This window comes from Calidris pugnax, unplaced genomic scaffold (assembly GCF_001431845.1).
Source record: "Calidris pugnax isolate Ruff unplaced genomic scaffold, ASM143184v1 scaffold8, whole genome shotgun sequence".
Classification (NCBI taxonomy): domain Eukaryota; kingdom Metazoa; phylum Chordata; class Aves; order Charadriiformes; family Scolopacidae; genus Calidris; species Calidris pugnax.
This window is the reverse complement of record NW_015090830.1, coordinates 12972095-12992130: the sequence shown is the minus strand read 5'-3', so window position 1 is coordinate 12992130 and position 20036 is coordinate 12972095. Positions and strand designations below refer to the sequence as shown.

Genomic DNA, 20036 nt, shown 5'->3' with positions numbered 1-20036 from the left:
CTACAGAAGACTTGTGCCTTTCCAAAGTAGTTGGAAGCCAAGTAGGATAATCCTAAAGCATCTAAAATGGCACAATATACTTACGTGGAGGTAACTGAATCCCACCACCACTTTTTGGTTAGCATTTTAAAGTTAACCTATTTTATTTGGATATAATGGACTTGGATTTCTCAACTGTATTGAAGAATGTTTATAAAGCATTTTGAGTATGGGATTTCCCATCTTCTAGCACAGGCCTCCCCCCTACATAACTGTTTTTCTTTGTTTATGTTTGGTTTGATATTTAGAAAGAAATGTTTTTATTAGTTAAGAGGGTTTGTTTAAAAAAAAAAAAACACATTGCAAAGTGGAAAGCATTTTGGAAGAGGATGTAACAGAGGGAAAATAATTTATAAGATGCCTTTTTTTTTATTCCAAGTTTATTAATAAATTATTGGATTTATAAAAAAATCACCCATTTCTTATGCTACAAAAATAACAGCCTGACAATAGGTATCTTACCTCTCTCTGAGTAACAGTTTCCATGATGGTCCCAAAAGCAGGAATTGTTGCAATCCTCACTGAACTACAACAGAAAAATGGAGCCTTTAAGATGCATTAAACATTAAGAATAACATTAATTAAAAATAAAGTAAAATTTTTAAATTAGTACTTTAACTTACATTAGTTTCTAGCAATGATAACACAAAAAAAAGCAGATCAGGAAAAAGACAGACAGGATTAACTCAAGGTCTCAATGTGAAACTCACAATTCAGGATCACTGGACAAGGTAACAAGGGCTGGAGCAACCCGCTTGTCAATTAAGGCTTCACTCATGCCTCGAAGAGTCAGCTGTAAACCAGTCAACATGCAATAAAAAACGGTTTGGTAAACTTGAAGAAGTGGGTTAGCTGTGACTGAGGATGGGCAGGCAGACTCTTGGGGTTTTTTTCTTGGTTTAGTCACCCACACAAGACATTAAAATGATTAAGACTATTCATGCTGTAGCATTTATTAGTAACAACCTGTTAGTGAGATTAGCAAAGCATCCCTCCTTAGCTTGAAAGAAATATCACATCAGTATGTCCAGGAAATGAATTACTATGGTTGCCTATCAGAAGTTAGATACGGCCAAAACTATTTCACATTTCAGTAATGTGGATGATATTTAATTTAGCAGTAGTAAAGCTGATAACATTACAGAACATACTAACATCCAGCTTTCTGCTAGAAAAGATGTAAGCAAATTTCAAAACTGAGAATATGATTAAATATAAAACACCATAAAAATTAAATTATATTAATTTAAGTTTTCTATTTACAGTTTATTCAACGATTTTATCTGGTTTAGTTCTAGGTGTTGTAGTAAATCTTTTCATTTACAAGTAATTGATTTAAAAGTTACTTTTCTTTAAAAGTAATTCCATTTTGTGCAGGTAGAATAAGAAACAGAACTGATGGTTATTTCTTCCTAAGTATTAAGAGGGATGCTGGGTATATAAGACAGTCAGGAAACTTACATTTCAGGGTCACTGGAGAGAGTAATGAGAGCAGGAACAACTCTCTGAGCTACCAGAGTTTCATGTACCCCCTTCACCAACAGCTGAATGGTCGGAGCAGGGGGGTATCACAGGTGATGCACGGAAAGAGCGAGCACAGTATCATGGGAAGAAGAACGGCACAACCAAGAGAGAGAAAGAAAAAACACAAAAAGCAAACCAAAATTAGAAGCTAAGCAAATACTGCTACACTAGTGCTTTATATACGCAAAGGCATGAAGAAAGCTGAAGTGGTCTGGAAATCAGCACAAACCTGACAAATTCAATGATATGATGATGTTTTCTGCATTTTAAGCTATTTTAAAACTTGACCTCTCAAAAGTTAAGCAAGCAATTATGTATTATAATTCAAACACTAATATAATTATGTATTACAGTTATACATACGATGTATAATTAAATACTAAAGCAATGCTAATTTGAGTAAGACAGTTTAATTTAAATGATGTTACTAACTCAATGAAATGGTATTTATTATAGTAGGTGCCTGTCACAAGCGAAACAGATGTCTGCAGCTAGGCACACATGTGTAGTTTTCCCACACTGAGTGATACCTTTCAGAACTTTTACAACATGACAAGTATCACCTTGCAAGATGCCACTAATTTTTCCTCAAAGTCATTCAGGACTATTTCAGATTTAACTGCCATCCAAGCAGTACGTATGTGAAACTTCCCAAGTGTCCCTTGCTGGTCTATGCAGGTAGAAAAGGGAAAATCCATGGATTATCCATGAAATGCATTTCACCAAGACGTTTTGTAAACTAAGGAAGAGATGTATTTGTTGCAATACATGCCAAATGTTAAAATCTGAGATTGCAGTGAAATTTATTACCCATAAATATGTGGAAATTGTTTGAATTCAGATGTTCCCAAGGTGATTTTTTTTTTTATTTTTACATTACTTATATAGCTATACATAAGTATACAGTTGCATATGTAGCAGATGTCCTTTACATGTTTTCTACATATGAAAACCTAATAATTTTCAAAAATGACAAGTTCCAAAATTTCTCCAAATTCAGTAAAATAGCTTTTTTGTCTGCATTAATAAAAATGGGAAAGTCTTGATACTTCCATTTTGTATTGCACGTAAGAAAGTCTGCATATATTTTCTGGTTTTAGGAGATAAACACAAAAAGTTTCTTAGTCATTTCTGCAAGAAATTTGAAATTTCTTTTTAATATTTAGCTACATCCCAATTACTCAAATTACATCATGACCACCAGTTAAATTCTGGGCTTTCCCCCAAGCTGTTTCACAAGAGAACACGTAAGATACGTATCACAAGGAGAAAGCAGTAGCTGTCAGCACATCACACACTCCAAAAAGCAGGCAATGCTTTACAGAAGGCTTTACGTTTTTTCCTATTTGTTTGAGCATTCCTGCTTTAACAACTCTGAATTTAAAACAAAGTAAGCTGTGAAAGACTGGAAGGAACTTGACTTTCCAGAAGCCTTCTATCCAAAGCAGTGATTTCTGTTAAGCAATATTTGGGTGTGCATGCATAGGTGCACCCACGCATTGAACATACTGTGGCCTTACAAACAATAACTCAAGAAGGAAGAACAGGGAGAGAATTGCTAAGCTGTGTAAGAACATTCGCCTTATTGCTGCAAAGCACCTGGAGGGGGAAAGCTGCAACTTTCTGTATTTGTTATTCAGAAAGTACAAGGAATGTCAGTTCAATTACTACATTTTAACATTAATACATTTCACAACTGGCAACTTGAAGTGCTGATTTATTGAGTGTATGGGCTACTCTTCAAACAGTTGCTAAAGACATAGCTCATCGTTTGACTACAATGATCTTACTCTCACATGCAGATTTACTGATTTTCTTATTGATTAAAATAGAGAATGATTACTATTTTCAATTTTGAACAAATAGGGACTTGGGCTTTCTTTACTAATCTTAATTTTAAGAAAAGTCTAGAGGTAATGTAGTGCTTTGGAAAAAAAAAATGCTTGGGATTTGTATAATTAGCAAACAGTATGGTCTCAGCTTCATGACTACGTGGGCTGCCACACTTCTAATTATGGCAAAGAATGGTAAACAGCATCGCTCTGTATTACAGAAAATAAAACATGCTTCATAAATTCAAGTGTCATTCTGAGGATAAGTGTTCCTAGCCTTGAACCTAAACAGACCAACAAAGCTTATAACTCAACTACGCGCTCCATGTTCAAACCAGCAGCAATCAAATCTGTTTGCACCAACGTTCAAATGGGAAACCACTGACTGAAAACATTAACACAGAAGCAACAGAAACAGCTGGATGGGCAAAGCCATGCAGCAGCACCTCAGGTTACACCGAGACAGACAACGCCAATTTTTATCCTGTTTTGAATCCTCTAGATCAATGTGGGGTCACTACGGCATATTACACCTTAAAAATGGTAGCACGAAGCTTCCTGCCCTCGAAGGAGAGAAGGGGTAGAATTGCTCTAAATCACTTGTGTGTCCTTCCAGTCATTGCCAGACTGTAAAGGCTTGGTACCGCAGCCTGGCAGGCCCAAATCAGGGCAGTCGCCGTGCTGCTGTACAGACCACCCCGCTGCCCAGAACCTTTATGCTTCTCATATACCTATCCTGCAGGTGACATAATCTTTGTCCTATTATCTAATCACAGGGTTTTGCCACTCAACTAAGTTGTTTGCCAACAACTAAGTTGCCTGTGCTTTAGTAAAAATTGAAGTCTACCAGGAAAGCAGCAGTGAAATTGCATGCGGGACTGCTTAAAATTAATTAACATACTATTGAATTTGAAAAGAACTGCAACCAAGACAACAGCCTGTTGTAACTGAGACTTTCACAGGCTTGGCTAATGCTTATTAAGCAAAAAAAAGAAAGAGCTTAATATTACAAACATAAAATATAAGCAGTGTTCTTGTTAGATTAAAAAAAAGAAAAAAACCCACCCAAACAACAACTCAAAAAAATATTTTAAGGGTGACCAAAAATTGTCATCTCCTTTTTAAAGGGAGAAAAATCAAAAAAAGCAAAAAGACAAGGTTGGATGTTTTCAACTAAAGTCTCAGGATATGTGTTAAAAGTGGTTGTTTAGTGCTTTATCTGCAATGTCTTGCAGAGTTGCAGTACGGCTGTGTTAAAGTTACATTAAGTGCTCTTTTTTTCTGAGGCAACCTTGAAATTTGTGTTTGTAAATGCACAGAAGGTGGCAGGTTCAGTTGAAAGTCCACTGCAAAGCTATTCAAGTGAGTCAAATGTGGAAGTAGAGGAGAAAATAAAACCTAAATGGACTGTGATAGTGCAATTAAAAATATGTCTTTCTAAAATGCCAAAAAAAGGTAATCTCTTTGTTCAGCAAGTGGAGTATGTCCCAGAGATTTTGTATATGCCTTTTCTAATAAACATTTGATGAAACAAAGGCATGATGTGGAAATAAAGGCAAACTCAATAGTTAAATTTAACAGTCTTTATCTTGAACAAATTTATAGATGTTAAAGGAAAGGTGAAGCTGTCGTTAATGTGGCAAGTAAAGTAATAGTAAATTATTTTAAACTTAAAAAAAGTACAAAATTGGTCAAACATCTGTTTTTACCACCATATTTGGCACCAGTGGAAACTAGTTTGAATTACAATGCAAATGCATTGCACAAGTATAAGCAAAATGTCTTGAAAGCCAGTAACTTGTGAATTAGGTTACTGATGATGTGTCAAATATTAACAGCAAAGGTTAAAACTCAGAGGTATGCTTGTTTACGTTTATCTACAGACCTAAGCAAACACATTTGACAATGTATTTAACTCTGGTTTGAACACAGATTAGCAATGAAATACGTTTTCATAATCAGAAAATGTTTTTCAGCATGCAATAATCAGAATGCAACAATCAAGTCAGCAGCAGATCAAAGAGCACATACACAGTTACTATGGAAACACTTTGCAAGTGGCTAACGACAAATTGCTTAATGAAAGATGTGCTGTTGAACAGAGAACAGATACAGAAACAACTGCACAACAACCTCCTGCTCCATCACACAGTACACAACTTATTTAAGCCATTTGTAATTTTAAAGAATGTAGCAACATTATCTGAATCATTGTTTTTAAAAATAAACTCTAGTTTTAAAAAGGTATAAAAAAAAGTTTGGATAACACTTACCTCAAACATTCTAGCAGCTGTACATCGAACAAGAGCAGAAGTATGGACAACTCCATACCATAAGACAGTTAATAGCAGCTCATGATAAGCTGGGTTTGCACTAAAAGAAAACAGTTGGGCAATCAAAAAAAAAAAAAAAAAAAAAAACCTAACTCTCAAACCCAAGTTCTTCGCCTACAAAATGTAGTCTTAAGAATCTATTGCTAAGCAAATCTAAACCTCCGATATTTATCCTTTCTGAAGGTTACGTAACATCTCATTCTGAAGGACACACAACATGTCGCTGTCTAGAAACTTAAGTTGCATTTTGAAGTTCATTTAAAAAACAAAAAGATAATTTCAATAAGTTACAATACTGAACTGAATGCAAATATGTATCTAGACCACATCACAATAGTATGGAAAATACAAAAGGAATTTCCATTTTATCCTCAATGACGGATTTGTGTGTGGTTTTTGTGTTTGGGTTTTAGTGTTTGCTACACTTCAGATTTTTTTTTTTACAGTTATGTTTCTAATATAGAGATTAAAAGCTTAAATTTTGTGAAACACCAAGAAAAAAAGTACACCCTTTATTCACCAAAAGAACGACAGCTATTAAAATTATAGCCAGATTAGCAGCTTTTAGTAAAAACTTCTAACATATTGATATTTAGTACACTGCAAGGTGTATTCTTTACCCCAGTTCCACAAAGGAAGCTTTCAGGCTGTCAAGAGGAGCATGGGACAGCGAAAGCATGGTCATTACATCTTCTAAGAATCCAACTAACAGCTTGCGGTCTTCTTCCTGAAAGAAGAGCGTACAATGCTGAGTGTAGCAGAAGTATTGCTGCAGTTCCCATGACCTACAGCTACGAAAGAGACAAAACTATAGATGCGAACAAACTAGATTTAGCCTTTAACAATCTTCTTACAAACTTCAAAAATGCGAAGTTAAGAACATGAATCTTTCAACGCAAACTCAAGAAGAGACTTTATTTCTGTATCTCATCAACTAAGCACATACACATCAACTAAGCACAAATTACCCAAATAATTTCACTAAAGAAACTGTGCACTTAGGTACTTTCATGGCTCCTGACAGTTTGTGATTGCTCACAATTCACTAAACATTTGTGAGATGATGAAGTACTTTTTTCTGTAAACGAGGTATATACCAGGCCATAACTGCTGGTTACTGAAGGATTAGGTAGTATTTATTTATGGAGCATTTATTTAGAAATAGGTAACACTAAAATTTTAATACTCCAACTATGCCCAAAATGGCAATTTACCTGCTTATCTGTTTCAGTACACTTTGCAAAATTATGTTTGCAGGGTTCAGAGTTAAATGGCCAAGAACACACTTATGGAATAACAATATTTTTTGATAGAGGCACATGGCAGCTAGCAATGTCCGAGATTTCTCAGTGGTGAAGACACCAGATGTCATTGTAAGATTTACTGAATTCAGGTTTTAACACTGATAACTATCATCTAAAAGTAGTAGACAACCTGACAAGAAAACTTTGCTTTTAAATGTGTTTACAGCTGCCCACGTATCTACCTACCTTCAAAGCACAAAAGCACTGTAAGTATTCAAAGAAAACAGTAAGGTATTTTTGGTAGAATAATTTTACATATTAGTAAACATTGAACAAAGAAACAAAATAACAAACCTACCTGAATATAACATGTAAGGACCCCTGTTGCATAGATGGGAACTGTGGCTTTTGTAAGCACTCCATTACCTGCTGTGGAATCTAACGAAACATAGCGAAAAATTTAGGTTTTATATACACATGTACACACATATATATGTGCATGTGTAATATATATATATTATATATTTTGTATATATAGGGTAGACATGCATGTATTAAGTATTTTATATATATATATTAACCTTTATATATACACACACTTGAAGAACTTTTATATATATATATGCATATAGACACACACCTCCTAAAATAATGTGCAGTCTTTGGATTTGAGATTTTATTTGTACTTTACATGCACACACACCATTTATAACTTCAGAGTGTTCCATTCAGACTAAGATTAGATTTTCAACATTTCAGAAAGATGAAAAATTTGAGAACTGCCGTTTGAACGTGTTATTTCAACAAGAGATTGACAGGTTTTTTTCCAGTTGCAGTTAAGATAAACTTTCATTTGTTTCAGTAAAAAGCTACTTACCTATGTTTTCCTCAGACAGTCTTAAGATTTCCTGGAACTGTGGTTTTACCTAAACAAAGGATGATGAATCCCACATAAGAAAACCTGTTACCAGTGTCAATTAACTTAGGAAAAAGTTAAGAATGAAAACCAACAATAGATAAAGGGACATTTTGAAGATACAGAATGAAAAAAAAAAAAAACAACCCACAAAACCTTTAAAAAGCATATGAAAAGAAATATGAAGAATACAATTTTTAAAAAAATCCCTCCTTGTTAGGCAAGATGAGAAGGCCATTCCAAAATGATCAAATACAGAAATCAAAAGGATGCAAACAGAAGTTTAATAATAGCAAGTTTAAATGTAGTAATGGACAAGTATCAGTGAGATATACAAATATAAATGGTCACATAAAGCGCAAGTAATTCAGACACACCATAAATGTGGAGAATACATATCATCAAGGTACTGCTTTTATAGAATGATTAAGGTAATAACTTACCTTAGTGTTTGTAAAAATTTTCCCAAATGTCCTACAAAGTCTCCAGAAAAATCTAGAGAACTCATGGACACAGGCAGTCGACGCTACATTGATCTTGCCAACTATTTCTATAAGCTGTGGAAGCCTAAAAATCAGAAAACAAAAGGATATTAAACACTACTCTGATCTTTTGTTTCTCTCCAGTTATATTTGTATACTTTATATTAATATCCATATATCCATATGGATATCCTTTATATTAATATCCATATATCCATACACACAGAGCAGTATTGGTTCTAATATAATTACCTACACGTTCTGTACAACTCCTGACCCTTGAAGAAAGCAAGGGGTTAAGTGCCAGAAAAGTCTGACCTATATTTTCGAACAACTGTTACTGCAGAACAGTATATTTCATGAGATATTCAGAATACAACAATCTTCACTTCAACATAGGATTTACTATACTAGTGTGAAGATGAAACAAAACAATTTTTTTGAGCAAGTAGTTCCTACACATTCTGCTAGATAGGTGTTTTCTGAATAAAAGCAAAGTCAGTATGAAAATGAAAATGTTTAAAAAAAAAATTCAATCTTTTCTTCTTTAATAATTCCTAAACACAATCATACTTAAAATTCTTATGTTTAATAATTGTTCAACAAAGTAATGCTTAAGAACTATTAAGTTTGACGTATTTTAAAGTTAGGAATCATTAAATACAAATTTACTCACAACTGATTGACTACCCATAGCAAAGTCTCCCAGCCTGTGGTACCCTCATGTTCTAGCTGATAATCATATAGTTGCAACAACACTGCTAATTGTTCACGGCTTCCAATGATGATGGCCACATCCTGAAGAGGCGACACGGGTCGGGGAAATCTAGTGACTGCAACAGCAGAGAACAAGTGAAAAAAAGACAATGAAAATACTTGGGAAGTGATGTCAGCAAAGATAGCTAAGAAAGTCTGAAACTTTTTAGTGCCTTCTGTGTAAGGTTATCAAATTGTGGGTTTTTTTTTAAAAAAAATTAGTAAGTTAAATCCAACTCTGAAAAGAGTACATAACCCTTACTTAAAAAGAGAAAATGCAGGTACAGGAAGATGATGGAAGTTCCCAAAGAACACACCACAGATTTACAATAGAGTCACTTGCAGGCAACATTTCCTGACCTACAACACTTTAATTATCTAACTGCTCTAACCTCTAGATATTAAGTAGGTTTTGACACTCCCCAATCCCTCCCCCATTTCCTTAATTACCTGAATTATCAGAAGAGAATAATTTACACATAAAAAGCAAAAACTCAAAAAAAAATCTAGACCATCACAATATCTGGGGATTGAAAGCCTGCCTACACCAACACTGCTTTTATTGTTCTCATTCACGTCAAGCATTTTTAAAATTATTCAGCAATAATGTTAAGTGACAAGAACAGCATCTTTCTTACTGCAAAATTCAAGAAAGCAAGCTTGCAGTTCCTGCAATACTACAGGATTAGTGAAAAGCACATGAGATTTTTTTCTTCCACTTTTGTGGAGGAAGAAGGTGTCAGGTTAGGCTGAAGCCTGAAATTTTGAATTCCTTATTTAAGCAGTAGTAACCCAGGGAAAAAGTGCTCATCTTCAAATGACTCAAGTCAGCTGAATGAGCTTTACCATGGCATGTTTAACATTTTCGCATTGATGCACAGTAACGTACCACCAGCTACTTTCCAAATTCTCCTTTAATGTTGTCACCCTTTCTTTGAATCTTCACACACAGCACTATTATCAGCATGTGGCAGGTATTACCAATAATATCTTTTAAAAGTATTTGTAATATGATAAAACATTCTACAGGCTAGGATTGCTGATTTAAGTACAACTTCACTATTAGGCCATTCAGTCTGCTAAGGTATTACAGAGATACATAACAAATTGTGAAGCTTTTGTGCTAGCCTGTATTTTTCCCACTTCATACAATTTTTTATTTGGAAGAATTAACTGAAACTGAGGTCAGCCTCCTTAAGCTAATTAGTGGAAAACAATTCTTCAGACACCTTTAGGAAGCCCAGTTAAGGATTGCTTGCTTTCTCAAAAGTTTCTTTTAAGAAGTAGAAAGAAATGAAGAAAGATTAAATAAAAACGATTCTTGTGATAATCAGGTCTCTCAAACAATCATAGGAATGGGTGAAAAAGGAAGCCTTGCTTAAGGATTTGCTAAAACAGACCAATGTGAAGAAACATTTAAGAGGCAAATCAGAAAGCAAAACTGTATTCTTTAGAAACTTTTTCCCCTCCACAATGTGTGTTTTGTATTATGACAAAGAAGTATTTTATTTCAAGACTAGAATTGGATTACATAAAACCATGTCAGAGAAGTCATCTTGTCTGTAACTTACAGTGCACAACACTGCTAAGTGAATACAGAAAAAAAATAATCCAAAAGTATACCACTTAGTTCTCCTTTAGTCTACAGCAAATAATCACAATTTACATATTTTTTCTGTATCAATAAACTGATATTTGTAATTAGATAAATATCTGATTAGAGTTCAGGTCTAAGACTTTTCTTTCATAGGAATAAAGTAGGAGTCTCTGTGGGGGAAGGAAGTATAAAGACATTTTCCCAAAAAGGAAAAAAAAAGCAGAACAAAGAAAGAGTCATGACAAATCTTCCTATGCTAGAATCTGGTTTAAAAAAAAAAAAAATAAATTCTCTCCATGAACTCAGCAACATTAAAGAAAGAAAATTTTTAACACGACAGAGATACCCTGAATTTCTTTCTCTGTTCTTCCTATATACAAAAATATAACACGTAGAATAGATAGATTAGAAAAAAAAAGCCTGGGGACAGAAACTTAAATGATTATTGTACAGACAGTGTATTATAAAAATCTGAAGTTTATATGTATATTCTGCAACTTATGTTTATGTAGCAACCCTAAATACACATGAATTCTAAATATACGGACTATTCCTGAAATTCCTCCTTCGCAGTTAACAGTAATTTGAGATTTGTCACCAAATCATACTTAAGTTTCTAAAAATTCCACATCCCAGAAATCAATCATTTACCTTCAATCTGTGGTATTTCTCCCTGAAGTTTAGCCTTGCTTGTGAAAGGTGCATTCTGTAGCACCAGTGCAAACAGCGAAGGAATCAACGACTGCAGAGCAGACAGATACATGTGAAGCTTATGTTCATCCAAACCATGTTCTCCTTCCTGAAACAAACAGGACATTTAGTTAAAGTTCTCGGTTTGGATGATCTGTTGCTTAGGCATGTATTCCCTGGCAAGAGCTCAACACATCTGTGACAAGCTTTTACACAGAAACACTAGAAACACTAATCATATAGTAATTTATCCTAACCACAAGCTTAGTTTGTGTCAACAGCCAAGTCCCCTTGTCACCCTTAAGTCACTTCTTCTCAAAAGAATTAAGCAAAATTGCCTTTGGCATTTAGTGGTTCATGTTGATGAATATATAAATATTTTGAAAGAAACGTTTTCAGTATGTTTTGGAAATGGGATTCCTTGGTCTTGGGGACCAATGCAACTAAAAACTGAGTATTGCACTGATAATAAGCATGTTGGTTAAGTGTGTTAGATTGTTATGAGATATTCTGTTTTCCAGAATTTTCCAGATATCTACCAAATCAAGTCTGCAAACTGGCTCATAATTGCAAATCACTTAACTAAACCATTCAATTCTACTTATTTTTTTGGTAAAAAATAATGCACTTTATTAAAAAAAATATACTATGTGATACCTTAAAACAATTTAAATATAGGGCAAATGCAGAGTAACATACATCATCTGGACACAGCCTCAAACAAGTGTTTTCTGAACTGCACTTTAATTACTGGGCTATAAAGTAAAACATTGTTAAAGAAGCATCCGTTTGTTTTATGAGGGTTTTTGAGGGTTTTGGTGGTGGTATTTTTTTTCTTTCTTCCAAAAGACAAGTAAAAGTTATGGAGTTATAACAAAAATCTCCAGAAAATTTTTACCCCATAGAACATTAGGTAGTAGTTATTTACATTTATTTATTTTTTTTTTTTAAGTCTGCATATGTAATAAAGATAAAAAGAAAACTTTGTAATGTAGAAATAGCTGGACACATACCCTGAGCAATTTTTCAATTTTATTAAGCAGTGTAGGTATAAGATGGAACTGTAAATTTCCCAGTTCTGTTGTCCAGGCAGCGTAAGCAGGTAAAAATACCTGATGTGTTGCACTAACTACACGTTCTGAAGGGTCTCCTAAAGCTGAAAGCAGCAGTTCAAAGCCCTGGCAAAATAAAGAATACAATTACTTTTCCTACAGTTCATGCTGAAGTTTGCTACACAAAACATGCAGTCTAGAAAAAGATTATAATAGATTTTTAAAATTTTACACTAATAAAAATAAAATAATGTAGTACATGGAAGGCTTTCAGCAGATATTCTCAGCCCACCTACAAAGGTAAACAGCAGGTGATCCATTGACCCTGTTAATACTTCTCTACAGTCAAGTTATCAGAATTAATACTAACACATTTTATCACTCTGACTTCAAAAACTCAAGGACAGGATTAGAATATCTTCATTTTCACTTATCTAAAACATTATTAGACAATATTAAGTTGAACTACAAGTAGGCTTTGTTGTTGTAGATGAATCTTTGTTAGCAAGTGATGATATCAAATAGGTTAATAGCATCAGGTGGCCAATAAAGTGGTAGGTTCTTGAAGGCAAACTATGAATTAATAGTGAAGCTCCTGTATAAGGCTTACATCTGAGCTTCTAAGGATATTTCTACATATATGTTTTCTTTTTAGTCTTGGTGATACAATAAAATCAACATTCATTTAAACCATCAAAATTTTTTGAAGTATCTAAAAATGTTTGGTAAGAGTACATGAAATTATGCATCTCCCTACTGATGAAATAACTACAGAAGACATTTCATACATACAAAACCCAAACCAAATTATACCTGTTGATATTTGTCTGGATCATCAATATATCCCATAATGATGCCAAGGCTTTTGATCACAGCTTCTCGTACCAGATCTGCCTTATCTTCCATTAACATTTGCTGCAGCATGGAAAGTACTAACGAACTACGGATTTCCTTCTGTTTGCAAACAAGAAACATACTCATTAAATTTAATGAAACAAGAAATGCAGGTTTAGAGCAATTTTTGTAAATAATTTGCACTTCTATTAGTGCTTACAAACAAAGACCCTTCCTCCAACTATGGATCCCTTTGAATATTACACATTCATTCAGTTTTCACAACAGAAGATGAATGAAAATAAAATATCAGTAGCCTCATTAGAGAGCCTTTTCACCTACTAAGCACAGAACTCAAGTCCTTCAATTCATATGGAAGCATGTACCAAAAATAACTAACAGCAAAAAACTACTATGGGCCTAAACGTTAAACAGAATCTTCAATCACTCCATTGCTAAATTGGAAAAGTAGGTTTTTAATTCAGGTTATTTTCATATTTTTCCAGAGCTTCAAGTTCTAGTTCGCCACTGACTTAATTTTGCTGCTTCTTTTGACTAGCAGCACTCTTCATTTAACATTCCACAGTGTCTGAAGAACTCTATTATTGGGTGCCAATTATTTTTTTCAGAGATTTTTTCCTTAATTGGTCCTAACTATCTTCATTTCAACTTCACTGAATAAAAGATTATTTTCTCAGAACGTACTGTTTTAAAAGACATTTTATAACTCTATTCACCTGTATTCCTTTATAATAAGCTATCTCCTTAATGTCATTTATTGAATCTCAACACGCGTGATATAACATAAAAGACAATGTGACTGTCTACGCATAACATACACCCTTGGGAATATTTAAAATTATAAAGGATGTCTACATTATGCAACAGATTTTCACCTCCCTTCCATTAGCAAAGCATTTAGAGTCAGTATTACTACTTACCGGAAGGTAAGGTGCTAGAGCTCCACAGGATTCTGCTACCAGTAGCCGTCTCTCTGGGTATTTGTGGTTGATCTGGTAAAAAGAAACAGAATGGCTATTTGCTTTGCAGTAACCAGTATTCAAAACGTGGTTAGAATGAACTGCAACAGAGGGATACAGACACACCTCTTAGATAAGCATTGACTGTGTCTGTGGAAGTTGCATGTGGGTAATAAGCAGCCTCAAATTCTTGCACTGAGGCATAAAGGCAAGGCAGATACAGCCTTCTCTAGTTATCCTATAGACCAGAGCTTATAGGAAGAGAAGAATCTGAGAAGTATGTACATATTTGAAGTAAAAAGAATGGTGGAAAGCAGCATATGGGCTGCAAGTTACTCCAAAGAATGAGTAACTTCTCAGCTGGTACTTCATGAAATATTTTTGTCTTGTGTAGCCCTTAGGAAGTGCTCTGCTCAGTTAACAACTACACAAGTGCCCTCTAGTGCTCTGAGCCAAACAGTGGAGCATGGCTGCCTTGGTCTTCCCGAGCAGCTGGGGTCAAAAAAAAAAAAAGACATACATACTAAAATCAAGAAGTTCTACTGAAGTTCTGCTCTCAAGTCAAGCATAAACATGTTGCATCTCTAAAGTATGACTGAAAACAGATCCTATTCCCAAGAACCTCTTGATGCTATGTTGCCTATCCTCCCCTTTCTGCTCAAAGCCCATTATAAAATTGGGCCTTATGAACTTGACACTGACACTTCTGAACCAAGTTTGCACCCTGGTAGAGTCAGTTTTAATGGTCACCTGGAAAGGGGCTGGAGCAATTAATCCTAGAAAGCATTTCCAAACATGTGAAGGACAAGAAGATGGTTGGGAATAGTCAGTATGTATTCATATAAGAAAATCCATGCATGATCAACCTGCCAGCTTTCCGAGACAACTGGCTCAGTGAACAAGTGGGAAGCAGTGAATACTTTTTATCTTGACTTCATCAAGACTTTTGATACTGTTTCCCATAATGTCCTCATTTACAAACTGATGAAGTGTGGGCTAGGTAAGGACAGTGAGGTGGTTGGAAAACTGCTGAACTAATCACAGGCTCAAAGAGTTGCAGCTGGGGCCAGTCCCCAGCAGTGTACCCCAAGGGTTGATTCCAGGGCCAACAACAAAGATGTGTAACATCTTAATTAATGACCTGGATGACAAGACAGAATGCACCTCAACAGGTGTAGAGATGACATAAAACTGGAAGGAGTGGCTGATATACCCAGACGGGTGTACTGCCATTCAGAGGCACCTCAACAGGCTGGAGAAATGGGCAGACAGGGCCTTTTTGAAGTTCAAGAAAGGGAAGTGCAAAGTCCTGAAGCTGAGCAGAAATAATTCCCATGCATCAGGACAGACTGGGGGCCAACTGGCTGGAAAGTTGTTTAGCAGAGAAGGACCTGGAGGGCCTGACAGATACCAAGTAGAGACAGTACTGCACTCCTTAGGACAAGGAAGATCAGTAGTATCCTGGGCAGCACTAGGATAAACATCATCAGCAGGTACGGAAAAGTGATTATCTCTCTCTACTCAGCACTGGTGAGAACACATTTGGAGTGCTGTGTCCAGGTCTGGGCTTCCCAGTTACAAAGACATACTAGAGCAAGTCCAGCAGAGAGACAAAGATGATAAAGAGACAGGTGTACCTGATATATGGGGGGAGGCTGAGAAAGCTGGGATTGTTTGGTTTTGAGAAGAGAGCGAGTGCTCAGAAGGGATCTTATCCATATGTACAAATATCTGTACTATCTGCAGAGAGGTAAAAGACACGGAGGCGCCTAATGAAAGGACAGGAGAAAATGGACACAAATTGAAATACAGGAAATTTCGTTTTACTGGGTTTCCAAACCTTGGAACACATTGCCCAGAGACGTTACAAAGCCTCCATCCTCAGACATATTCAAAACCAGACTGGACTTGCTCTTGAGCAACCTGCTCTAGTTGTCTCTGTTCTAAGCAGGGGCCTTGGATTACAAGATATTCAAAGGTCACTTGCAACCCCAGCCATTCTGTGATTATCTCAGTTCTACTGGCTTGGGCGAAACTACAGATGAAGACATAGTAATAAATCAACTTTGGACAACCTCTTGCCTCAACTTTATTTCCGCAGCACACTGAACAATGGTACCTGAGCACTGACGTATTACTTAATGTCTTCAGCATTCTCACTGTTCTGATCTAAAATCACCAAGAACTCTCTCAAGAATGAAGTGTGGCAAAGATAATTTGAAAGACTCAAATGAACAAATCACGAGCCTCAGGACTAAACTGAACTCTCAAGCATGGAAGAACCTTCTTTGAATGTCTATCATAATTTTGCATTCACGGGCCAGTAGGGGACCTGTAGTATTTTTTGGAAGTATGGAGATGTCATAGGTGAGAAACATAAAGATGCAACAGCGTGCTTTAATAACTATAGTATCTTTGACTTATGTGCTGTCTTTCCAAATGCAAATTCCCTACTGGTAACAGAGATACCCTTTGCTTTCTGGAGCTCTGCTTACCTAAGAGAAACTGCAAAAGCTAGTTTCAGCTGGTTCAGGCGGACTGGCAAGACAACATAAATATCACCTCTGATGTTGCAAAGGAAGTAGGAAAAAGACTCAAATTTCCATAAGGTTTGTGTTATTAGCCCTTGGAAACTGAAACATAACTATAAAATGTTTATCACTATTTCTTTTCCTTTTGTCTTTAATAAGCAGTAGTACAATTTTGGAAACTGATTAACTAGTCACTAATTCTAAGGGAACTTTTAGCATTCACAGAGCCTTGAGGTGAACCATTCACTCAGGTGAGCCAGCTACCAAATTCTACCTGTGAAGAGCAGGTAGACAGGTCACAAAGACTAGCCTGGTAGTCTGTGTAGCTCCAGAACACATAGATGAAAATGCTGAATCTTCTGAGGGCCCAGTCTTTTCTATCTGTAAATAGATTTTGGTTGGAGAGCAACTGCATGAACGCTCTCATGATTAAAGCACCTACCGAGAAAAGGTAGAAAATTACGTGTATTTTTGAGTTCCTTCTACAAACTCTGTTTTGTGACAATGAGATTCAGCTGGTATTTTGCTGGAGAAAATAATGACCTGGTTTCAGTACTGCAAATGAAGTCTGGCAAACTGCATTAAATAAATGTGTGATGACATATGGCTTCACAGCCTGATATACTATACTTCTACAGTTAGACTGGTTTCTCTTTTGCATCAGCAATTAACAACAAACTGGTACGATGAAGATGGGCTCTTACTGAGGTGAGACTGTTTTTTTTAAACACTTTAAATTTCATGAGAAGGACTAAGAAAACAAAACGTGGTTTATTTTCTGTTCAACTACTACTGCCACAAGTCCTTCATTTAATCAATAGATACATCAGTCACACATATAAGCACAAAGGTTGCATATAATAGATACTTCTACTGTCAGAAAGCATTAAGACTATTAAAGCTTGGACTTCATTGTGGAACACAGATGGCTGAGTTATGCAAGAAACAGTAGAAAATTATCAGACCAGAAAGACTGTGCCATCAAAGCAAGCATTACCACTCTGTCATGGCCTAGTTATTCGCTGTCTTTTAGGCAATGATGAACTCCCTCTTCTTTATTATGGTAGGAAAATACCATGGATTTTCACCTGAACTCGTGCTGTTCTGTTTCTATGCCTCACATGAAACAGTAAGAGCATTTCAGTTTGGTTGTTCAGTTATTTTTATTAATTTAGAATACCTGTGGAAAAGGTCACCGTGATTCTAGAATTTACATGTAAGCTTCAAGCTGATCTTACAGGTTTAAAACCATGCCCACCTACAAGGGACTTATTTCTGACCACTTCAATCTCTAATTTTCTGTTTAAGAATAAAAGTAGTGTGGACACTGCTCCAGGAACTGGTTACAATATAAAAATCAGCAAATGAAATCTTTGAATGAAAAAGGATTTCCAACAGTTTGGATATGACAGTATGAATTACAAAGGCAGCTACCTGGCAACAGATTAGGCAACACTGATGACGAACATGTGCATATCTACAGCTCAAAACAACAGACAGATGCAGGTAACTACAATCTCCAGAAAATCTTTTGACGAATTTTCTGCTTCTGAGTTCTTTTTAATGTTATAAAAAAGTATATATAATGGGGAAAAAGAACATCCAAATATCTTTCTTTGAACTGCTACTCCTTGAAAAACAAATCCAAAACAACCTGCCCTTCAAACAAGTAAAACTCAATGTTTATGAAGTTTTAATGAACTTTTCAGCATAAAGCACAGAATAATCATTTACCTGCTCCCAACACTGAGGTAAAAGCTCAGCTTCTACACGAGTTGGTCCAACGTGTCGGGCAAAAGCCACACACCCGGTCAGGATCATCTGTCTGAAAACATAAATTTAAAGCTTTAATCTGTTTATAAAGTAAAGCTCTAATACATATAGAATATATTTCTTAAGTTAGGAAAAGCAAATGCTCTCAGGCAACAGGTAATTGTCTACAGTCAAAATTTCACACTATACACACGGACTTAAAGGTTAAATCTTAAGTTGAAAACCACTACCTTGTTTTCTACTTAATATGCCTTTTTTCAAAAACTTGCCGATTCCAACTTCGTGATCCAGAGCCCGAGAATCTCCAGTTTGGGAATCTCTGATTTTCTAATGCTTGAGACTGGGAATCTCTGACTAAATCTCATTTAATTCTTATTACTGGGTACTATGATTCATCATGCAGTAAAAGGACCTAAATTACTTAATACTATCATACTATCAGTATTTTAGTCAAGTACACATGCTGCTTTTATTTTGAAGCATTTGTGAGATTTAACAACCTCTGTTCAAAACAAGTAACTTAATGCTTTCATGAAATGGTTTTGCAACATACTAACATGCAAGTTACTGTCATCTCTCCCAAAATACTGCACTTTACTCGTCAGAAATCGTCTAAAGTGTATTATAAAAGGGAAGCAATTAATCAACCAGTAGTATCTACAATCATCCCAGTAATTTGTATTTATATCCTTGCTTTTTTTAACTTTCCTCAAATTTTGCAGGAAATGACTGTTGTTCTATCAACTTCATAGGCACAGAGATATATTTAAAATTGTACTTAACTCTCATTTACTATATTTTAACTTTTACTCAATGAGTGTTTACCTTGCTACAATATTTTAATTCTAACTAATAGGTTAGAATCCTAATCTCTATTAGGATTCCAATCCTCTTAATGGGATTGGAATGATTAACAACTTTGCATGCAATTCACCAGTTCTGTTTACTTTTAGTGCCTACATCAGCACTTAAATAACCACCTTCAAACAACACCACGTTGACGTGAAATACTCGTTTTATCACCTGCACGGTAAGATTAAGACACCACTGAGAATTTGTTCATTATTACTTTTAGTGTCATGTCTAAACTCTTAGATATTTACTGCAGCTAAGAGTATGCCCCTAAGGTTGAAAGGCAGAGATTCTGCTGGTAAAGGTAAAAAAAGGTTGGGGAATAACAAAAAGGCAATGATTAGATAAGACTCAAGAAATCAACAGCTGATATGTGATACGGGTATGGAGACAAAAGTCTATGGTAATTCTAAATTCTGCAACAACAACAAAAAAATAGTTATTCGCATGCCTGCCTTTGGTTCTACATGCTGCACCTCATCACAGAACTGGATGACAGAATGTAGTCTTAAAATATATTAAAAAAAAAATCCAATAGCAGAATACAGTAATAACTTGAAATCTTCTGCATTAGAAATGGGGAAAACCAAAATATATATTT

The 20036-nt window shown here is 35.4% G+C and overlaps 1 protein-coding gene across 1 annotated transcript in view; it reads right to left on the bottom strand.

The window, feature by feature from the left end:
- The window catches only part of KIAA1468 (KIAA1468 ortholog), a 93307-nt gene that overhangs the window by 15920 nt on the left and 57351 nt on the right, over window positions 1-20036 (bottom strand). Inside the window, exons 12-24 of the mRNA XM_014940997.1 lie at window positions 18545-18635; window positions 14241-14312; window positions 13279-13419; window positions 12427-12591; window positions 11375-11522; window positions 9047-9203; window positions 8332-8455; window positions 7850-7898; window positions 7331-7410; window positions 6349-6455; window positions 5669-5768; window positions 750-832; window positions 502-565 (exon numbers count right to left, since the gene is read on the bottom strand). Of these exons, the coding sequence (XP_014796483.1) occupies window positions 502-565; window positions 750-832; window positions 5669-5768; window positions 6349-6455; window positions 7331-7410; window positions 7850-7898; window positions 8332-8455; window positions 9047-9203; window positions 11375-11522; window positions 12427-12591; window positions 13279-13419; window positions 14241-14312; window positions 18545-18635 (1381 nt within the window). The remainder of the gene's footprint in view (window positions 1-501; window positions 566-749; window positions 833-5668; window positions 5769-6348; window positions 6456-7330; window positions 7411-7849; window positions 7899-8331; window positions 8456-9046; window positions 9204-11374; window positions 11523-12426; window positions 12592-13278; window positions 13420-14240; window positions 14313-18544; window positions 18636-20036) is intronic.